This window comes from Mus musculus, chromosome 8 (assembly GCF_000001635.26).
Source record: "Mus musculus strain C57BL/6J chromosome 8, GRCm38.p6 C57BL/6J".
NCBI classification, from domain to species: domain Eukaryota; kingdom Metazoa; phylum Chordata; class Mammalia; order Rodentia; family Muridae; genus Mus; species Mus musculus.
The window spans coordinates 18,705,504-18,714,313 of NC_000074.6; the positions used below are offsets into that span (position 1 = coordinate 18,705,504).

General features: G+C 43.4%; 2 protein-coding genes across 17 annotated transcripts in view; one reads left to right on the forward strand and one right to left on the reverse strand.

Moving 5' to 3' along the window:
- The window catches only part of Mcph1 (microcephaly, primary autosomal recessive 1), a 212,974-nt gene that overhangs the window by 110,388 nt on the left and 93,776 nt on the right, over positions 1-8,810 (forward strand). For 2 of the 16 annotated variants that reach the window (XM_017312789.2, XM_017312791.2), the window contains one exon: positions 6,051-8,581. The exons of the other annotated variants lie outside the window; for them this stretch is intronic. In XM_017312789.2, the coding sequence (XP_017168278.1) occupies positions 6,051-6,104 (54 nt within the window). In that variant the 3' untranslated portion in view covers positions 6,105-8,581. Of the gene's footprint in view, positions 1-6,050; positions 8,582-8,810 lie in introns of those variants that run through there. 16 annotated transcript variants of the gene reach the window in all.
- Angpt2 (angiopoietin 2) overlaps positions 1-8,810 on the reverse strand; it is a 51,300-nt gene that overhangs the window by 15,241 nt on the left and 27,249 nt on the right. The window contains exons 2-4 of the mRNA NM_007426.4: positions 8,578-8,733; positions 5,016-5,137; positions 148-380 (exon numbers count right to left, since the gene is read on the reverse strand). Of these exons, the coding sequence (NP_031452.2) occupies positions 148-380; positions 5,016-5,137; positions 8,578-8,733 (511 nt within the window). The remainder of the gene's footprint in view (positions 1-147; positions 381-5,015; positions 5,138-8,577; positions 8,734-8,810) is intronic.

An 8,810-nucleotide genomic window follows, 5' to 3' on the forward strand; every position in this document is an offset into this window, starting at 1 on the left:
CCTTCCCCCGCCCCTTTCTCTTTGACCCCTCAGTGCTTGGGCCTCTGCTGAGACTCTTGTACTTCAGACGGAGCACCCAAGACAGGCCGTGTTGGAGTGTTGAGGTTTCCCTGACCGTAGTTCATCGGCAGGAGGAGCACTACTCACAGTTGGGTGATGACATCATGGTCAGCAAGCTGTTGACGGTCTCCATTAGGTCATGCTGCTGCTTCTGAAGGAGCGAGTTGTTGACCGTGGCTGTCACCAGCTTCTTCTCCAGCTCGTCAATGACAGAGCTCTGCTTGGACACCAGCACCTGGAGCTCGTCCTTCTGCTCCTTCATGGACTGTAGCTGCTCGCTGTGCTTGCCCTCCATGTCCAGAACTTTCTGTTCTAGGAAGCTTACGGGGGAAGGGGTTTGTAAGTGAAGGGCGCTCCGCATGAACGTCTCAAGCCAAGTGCATGATAAAATCTCACCCTTTCCAAAGCCAGTAAGTCCCTTTCTCTGTTCCCCGGACTTCTGTGGTGTTTGGTTAAAACACAGTATAAAGTGGGAAGATTTAGGGACTGGACACACTGGCTGCTCTAGTAGAAGACCTGGCTTCAGTTTCCAGTAGCCTTATGGTCTCTCACAACTACTTATAACTCCATGTTCTGATATATAGTGTTGAACGTAGCTACTTCCATAATCCCAGTTCTAGAGGATCCGATGCCCTGTTGCAACCTCTCCAGGAACCAAACACACACATGATGCTCATACCTATGTGCAAGCAAAAGCCTCTACACAGAAAGGAAGCTTTAAAACAAAGAAACAGCAAAGACAAACTTTTTGTAAGTAGGAAGATTTCTCATGGCCCAATGAAACCTTTCAGATTACCAAGGTGAGCTATTTAGGTCTGCTCGTGCAAGTGGGTAAACCTGACGGAGTATGCAGTGGGGCCTGTTCAGGAGTGCACTGGCCCTAGGCCATATACTGTGCCAGCCACAGCTTCTGGGGAGGTGGCATTATTCCAAGCCCCGCTTTCAGACTGCTTTTCTTGAGTATGAGCCGCGAGTTTGAAGTAGACCTTTGGGTTCTGTGTTACCTTTCTCCTAAAATATTTACATTTTAATATGAATCATCATAATGGCAACTACGCTCTCGATACCATGTGCCAGATATTATTCTATGATGGAGGTGCATGCAATCCTCTGGCTCTATGATATTAAGTGACTTACTCAGTTGTGTATTGGTTCCCTCATCTGTAAACTGGGTTAATATTATCCACTGCAAAAGGCTGGTCCAGGGAATAAGTGCATGTAAAAGTATAAACAGACTGGTGGTTGACAGCTAAGACGTATTATTTATTATCAGTATCAATATTACTGTCTCGCGTTCAAGGAAAAAAAATGAACAAAAATACAATTTAGACACAATAAATCACATGCCTACAGACACACCCAGGTATCTGGTGCCAGATCTTTCTTACTCTAAACTCCATGTTGTTTGTTTGTTTGTTTGTGGTTTTGGGTTTGGGTTTGGGTTTGGGTTGGTTTATTTGAATCCATTTTTTCCTCTGGGGAGTGTAGCCAGCCTGTCTCTTATAGTGGGTGCTCAATGCCTACAACCCGAGCAAGCCCCTTGAAAAGCTGATTAAATTTTTCTTGATAAAGTCATGCTATATAAGTACCAAAAAGTTTTATTAATGTTGTTATAGTTATTTCTAATCCTATGGTAAAGATTTATAAAGATGCATTACCACTCACAGATTCAGTTAAGAGTATCATGATTTTTAACTGGAAATTATTTCTGTATATTAAACTAGAGAAAACAATTCCAAGTGCATAGGATTACAGTAGTGTGAGGCGTTTAAGACTGTGAACTACTTCTAGGAACAGACTCCTGCAGTAAAGGCCTACGGCAGCTGCCCTTGTCCGTGGGATGAATGAAAGAGTGGAGAACCTGACTGTGAACCTTTCCTCTTGGTACATGCACAGAACTAGTGGCTGCTTCGTGCTTCATGGCCCTGGTACTGAGCCCAGCGTTTGTTAGTTATTTCTAAAAGGAAAGAGACTGATGAAATGAAGCGAGCACAGTAAACGTATCTTCAACCCGAGATTCTAAAGGTGCTGTAGTGTTGATTTGGAGGGAAATGTAGATCACAATAAATATTTGTGGTTTTGCTTGAATCTATAAAGAAAGCAATTTTACTTTGAAGAAATTTTGAATATTGTTGGAAAACCATCTGTGGAATGTGGAATGCCCCATATTTTTTCCCCAGTCATATTTTTAAAAATCTTGGACTGGTCAGAATTGAAGGCAGGAAACACCCATCAAGAGATCTAACGTCATCAAGGAACTTTCATGACATTTTTGACAAGGAAACCGTATTATTCCAGCCCATGTCTGTAACAAAAGAAAAGACAGTTTCTGCAGCTTGTAAGACTCTTGTTCCTTCCGTGTGGTTCTTGTGCTGATGGGTTTTTATGGCATCAAGCTTTGTGTACCCGTCCCCAGGAAGGCAGCTCCAACGAGCGGTGCCTCGGGGACATTTTCTTTTCTTTTAACAGTTCAGGTTGTTCAGCGCTGCTGATCCCGAGTTGTTAGATATGTGTGGCAAGGTGCTTTTATGGAGAAACTCCGGGATTTAATCATAAACTCAAAGTGACTGTAATTATTGAAAAGGCACATTACTTATTGATCCACGTCAGTTAAACTGGGAGAACTGTGAAGGACTTAAGAAAGGGGCGGAATGCCTGAATTACTAGAAACCATAGCAGGCTGGTTACACTGATTGGTAACACTAATCTCTATAGCAAAGCACCTTGCTTTACACAGCAATCGGGGCAAGTCTTGCGATGAATTTTAAAATGTAGCAGAAGGTCCTGTGTATTTCAAAGCAATTCCCTTGTGTAGCAAATTCAGTTTCTACCATGGGTATAAAATAAGGAGCACGAGTTGAACTTTTCTGGGGAAAAAGGCAAATACCAACAGTGGATATAGTTAACCCTTGACGGCCACTAGCTTTGCGTCTGTGGATATAATCATACTAGACTTAAAGTACTTGAGGAGTGCATCCATGCTAAACGTGTACCCTCTTTTTTGTTATTACTCCCTAGATAATACAGCAGAATTTTGAGCACAGTTGTTACGTCATCTTTTTATTATCTGTAAGCAACATAGAGGCAGTTTAAACTATAAGAAGGATTAAGTAAGCTATGGGGCCATACTGTCCCATCTTATATAAGGCACATAAGTATCCATGGACACTAGTCTCCAAAGTGGATTATAGATTCAAGCCCCTATGCATCCTGAATGATGGGAGAGTTTACAGAGAAGACATTGGGTGGCGTGGTAGGTATATTGACATGATTTCAAAGCCTCGGGAAGAAATGTGTTCAAAAAATGAGCCGTGCCTCGTTTCTGAGAGGCTGTAAGAGTTACCACCAGCATCCACAGGAGACCTGCCAAGTGGAGATAAGATTGTTTACATCTCAGTTACCATCTTGAGTTCTCATCTCTTACCGTGCAGAAGGGAAATTTAAAATAGGAAAGGAAACTGTTCAGATAAGAAAAAACAATCTATTTGCTTTTCCATCTCCTAAATAAAAGTGAGGGTAAACCTGAGGTTACCCAGAGAACACAAAGAATAATGCAGTTGAGTTGTTGATTAACTCTGAGGATGATGTGAGCCCATCTTCATCCCCTTTCTGGATAAAGAGAGAGGTGTGCTGTTTAGACCATTCTCCATGTCAGACGCAGTCTCGATTGAAAACAAGGAAAGAAGCCCCTGGTACATTGTAAAACTACTCTCCAGTGTCCCCTAGTAGAGTGAAGATGGGGGGAAAAAAGTTTGCACTTGTATAGATTATCTTGAAGGTTTTTAAATATTTAAATTTCAATGCAATTAAGTTTCACATAATTAACTTTTCCTTTTGGTTTATCATAAGCTTTTAAAGGTATTTACTGGTGCGTGCATGCAAGTGAGTGAATGTGGGAGGGGGTGGCAGGGATAGACACGTTCCACTGAGGCACGTGAAGGTCAGCGGGCAGTTTGGTGGAATTGGTTCTCTCCTTCCGAGTTTATGTGTGTTCTGGGAATTGAACTCAGGTTGTCAGGCTTGTCTGACCAGCACTTTTACCTGCTGAGCTGTCTCTCCAGGCCTCACCATAAGTTATAAAAAGGAAGTATGACCCAACAGAGAAGAGACTGTTCCCGCTTTCCTAGTGTGGTTCATCTCACAAGAGACAAGATCCCCACTAGGCGTGGTGGGTGTGCTTCTAATCCCAGCCCTAGAAATACAGAAGCAGGAATATCTCTTGAGTCCAAGGATAACCTGGTCTGTATAAGTTTCAGGCAAGCTGGCAGTCCACAGTGAGAGCCCCCAACCAAAGGCCAAGAAATATGATTGCAGGCAATGTTACTTCACAGCCCAGCTAGTATTTGGTGTAGATTAAACCTCATAATGTTGAGGCAATTTGGAAGATGCCTGACAGAGTCTTTTTTTTTTTTTTACTTGTGTTATCTTCTTTTTTTTAAATTTTTTATTAGGTATTTTCCTCATTTACATTTCCAATGCTATCCCAAAAGTCCCCCATACCCCCCCCACTCCCCTACCCACCCACTCCCACTTCTTCCCCTGTACTGAGGCATATAAAGTTTGCACGACCAAAGGGCCTCTCTTCCCACTGATGGCCAACTAGGCCATCTTCTGATACATATGCAGCTAGAGACACGAGCTCCGGGGGGTACTGGTTAGTTCATATTGTTATTCCACCTATAGGGTTAGCTCCTGGGTACTTTCTCTAGCTCCTCCATTGGGGGCCCTGTGATCCTGACAGAGTCTTTAAAGGCCTAGAATGAGAAACAAAATTCAGGACTAATCAGGAATTTGGGTTCTTTTGAGACATTCTCTCCAAATTCTCTCCTTGCCTCTTGTTCTCAGGGCTTCTGACCCATATATGCTCCAGGCAAATGGGTCATTCTAGGGAAACCAGCTTAGAGTCTAGTCACACGAGGTAAGCTGTGTGTCTGGAAAGGTGACAGCATTATTACCTGTTCTTATTTTGTAGCTTGTTTATTTCACTGGTCTGATCCAAAATCTGCTTTTCCAATTTGTTGGTAGAAATAGAATGTTGGAGAAGCTGCAGCTCGAGTCTTGTCGTCTGGTTTAGTACCTGCATATATAACAAACAGGATTACTGTCTGTCATCCTGAGTGGTGTGATGTAATCTTGGTTGGTGTGATGTAACGGTGTGATGTAATTTGATGAGTGTGACGTATGCCCTCACTCTTGATTCAGTCATCAAAGTGATCAGAAAACATATTACTCAGTAGCCCAACTGCCTTGTCTTGACGTGGTTTTTCTTATCTTATACCATAAAAATCATAATTCTCCCTCATAATTCTCCCTCATTTCCACCCCACCCCCCACTTCCTCCCCAAACACAGCCTCTTCCAACTCTTTTCTTCTAATATCCAGCCAGGTCCAAATAGTGCCACCCATTGGAGTACAGGTGTAGTGGCCGTGCACTGCAGTGTGGGTGATCTTACAGTGCCCACGCAGTTTAAAGAAAGAAAAGAAGGATCCTGTCTTCCCAGCAGCCAGCGGCTGCCAGAGCTCCTCAGTGAGGGAGGGGCCTAGAGAGCTTGGACATGGCAAGCTTTTTATGCCCATAAAAAAACACACCCAACTATGTTATCTTTTAAATCTCTTTACAGTCAATAGTAAATGAGAAAATCCTTTTGAAGTAAATAAGGTCGGGAAAACATAGTATCAAGACATACATTATGTTTCTCCTGTAATATTTTACTGTTTTATGTAATGTAACAGATGGGGATGTTAAATAAACATCTTATGAATCAAAAGTTATAGATAAATTTTAAAAATTGTCTCAGCCTGGCAAGATGGTTCTGCAAATACAAGCACTTGCCACCAAACCCGGTGACCTAAGTTCCCTCCCCAGAATAGAACCAGCTCCTGCAAATTGTCCTTTGACCTACACACACACACACACACACCATGTACATGTGCAAACCAAATAAACTTAATAATTTTTTAAGTTTGTGAAATAATTTTGTTTTGTTCAGAAATATCTTTCTGTCAGTGGACAAAGTGACAAAGTGACATGGGTCCTTGTGTGAAAGTAAAAGCTAAGAGCTAGCCTGTCATCTCCCAGCTGATACCCACTTGGTAAGCCTTTTCTTTCTTCTGATCTATTTTTCTTGTTCCCACTTTGAAAGCCCTTCTTGCCAATTAGGGGATAATGCAATGTCAATATCCAGTGGAAGCCAGTACTCCCCATTGTGTGGCTCTTTGGTGCCTGGCTGCCTCCCAGCAGGAAGAATCAGCTACTCACATCCTTGTGTGGTGTCACTCAGGATGTGATATCACCTGTTAATGGAAGTCTGACTCGTTGCCCAGCAACCAGGGACCTTGAAAAAGAATCATTGTTTGTGGGGGTCCTTGTCCTCAACACAGCCCTGGCCTGTCTCACCATGCAGGTGCCCAGCATGTCTGGTCCTTGTCAAGCCTGGCTGAGGTCATAGTAGAGCGCTTCTGGAAATGAGCAGAGGCCCCGAGAGCAAAGCCACCAGTACATCTTTGGCCCCTGCTTTCTCTCTTCAGACATTCAATTCCAGTTTATTCTTTAAAGAATGGGACGGCCTGGTGTCCTGAGAATCCATGAGAATTATAGGATGAGGACAGATTTGGAAAGAGGTAGAGAAAGATGCCAATGGAAACCCGCTTGGTTTAGGATCGATGTGTGTAAGTAAGAGGGGAGAGAGGGCGGTGTGTATGTGGAGGCACATGTGTGCTAGTCAGAGGGTACTGTTAGGACTTGGTTCTCTCTCTCTGTCTCATTGAGCAGGGTTTCTCTTCCTCTGCAGTGCTATCTGTTCTGGGCTAGCCGGCCTTCCCAGTCCTCTGGACAGCTCTGTCTCTGCCACCCAGCCTGTTTTACATGGGCTGGGGGCATCATGTTTGAGTGACCAGCGCTTTTACCTCTGAGCCATCTCACTGGCCTTCACGTGGCTTTTCTGAGGGATAAACCTTAGGGTTCTGTATGCTAACTTGTTCTGGTCAGGTAATGGCTGCAAGGTCTCAGACCTCCGGCTATGTATGGTGTCTAATAATGGCACCCTGACAGTCTAGACTTCTTTTGCATATGGCCAGAGGTGTTCATGTTCTAGTTTAAACCTATTCCATGTCATCCGTAAGTGAGCGGCGGTTGCCGTCACCTGGATTGCGAGCCTACGTCAGCCTCTCCGTGTCCTTCCTGGGGCTCACCCGTGTTGACCTGTTTATTTGGACCCTGCAGCTGTTTTCTCTCCATCCCTGGCCTGTTTTCCTGTTAGCCTCAGTCATAGGATGTCTAACTTCATAGTAGCACTTTTTAAATCCTGTGATCTTACACAGGATGTTACAAAGGTTTACATAGTTGTTCTGTGTCCTAACATTTTATTGCTTGTATCAGAAAAAAAACAAGAAATGCTGCATTGTCCTTACTGGATCTGTTGGAACAGCATGATAGCCAGTTATGTCAAAAGCTGTGGAATGTCACTTAACCATTACTACTTTATTTTATCACTTGGCTTGATACATGGATTGTTTTCTTTCTAACCTATTATATCCCTTCATGTTAACATTTTTTAACAAGGAGGATTAAATCTTGGTGCCTTGTGAACTGTGGAAAACGTGTTTCTTCATATTGTTCCTAAATGCCTGATGTTGTTGAAAGATGATAACCAAATAATTTCCTTACTCTGTTTTCCATGGCACGTTTTAATCTACTGTTTTCTCTATAAAATCAGGCTTTAGAGAGGCTCTGGAAGGTCGTTGTCACCATGCTGGCCTTGTCTCGGGCTTTAAAACCTGTGGTTTCATGTATACGAGACCTGTTGTCTTACGCTGAAATCTAGCACTTGGTCCTCTTAGCTAAAGCAGCTGATGCGGCGCTGAATACTGGGGTGGTTTACAGTGCGGACCCTCTTGTTTTTAAAGGATTAATATACCTCCGAGCACGATAATACTAACTTCTGAAGCTTCTACGAAGTATGATCTGATCAGGGCTCAGGAAGCCAACCTACAGGAAACTGAACACCTGACCAGATTCACTCTCCCTTGGGGCTCTTGGCTCTGGAGCATGCCCTGTCTGTGCCATTGCAGGCTGCCACCCTGCTCTGTCACTACTTCCGTTATGAATCCATTCCATAAACAGGAATCTAGGGTTAGATTTAAGAACAAAGTTTCCAGATCTCTGCTTCATGGTTTCTAGTTTTCAAATATAGAGAGCAGAACTTGGACATGAAGAATATTATCTAGAGTCTAGAAGAGGCCAATAAAGCAAAGGAAACTTTTCTTGGAGTATTAAGTTGTGGATAACATGCAAACAGATAGAAGGGCCCTGATAGAATAAATTAAACTTAGCCACAGCTGTGAAAATGAAAACCCGTTGGCTTCTCAAAGTCCTAACTGTTCTTTAACCCTGTGGTGCTGAAGCCAATCCCTTCCTCCACAGCCAGTGTCTGTAGCTTTCCATTGTCAGACTGTACAGCCAGCCACAGGCACATGGTGTGTTAGCTGCTGTACCCAGGGGTTTCGCCTCCCACTTACTTGGGCTTCCACATCAGTCAGTTTCCGAGTTTGTGCTGCTGTCTGGTTCAGCAAGCTGGTTCCAATCTCTATCATCACAGCTGTCTGGTTCTGCACCACATTCTGTTGGATCTCCACCATCTCCTTCTTCATGTTGTCCTGAATGTAATTCTCCAGCTAGGAAGGAGCACATGACGGTCATTAGTCATATGGCTAGAAGCCTGGTTCCTAAATATTTGTCATTTGCCTTCTTA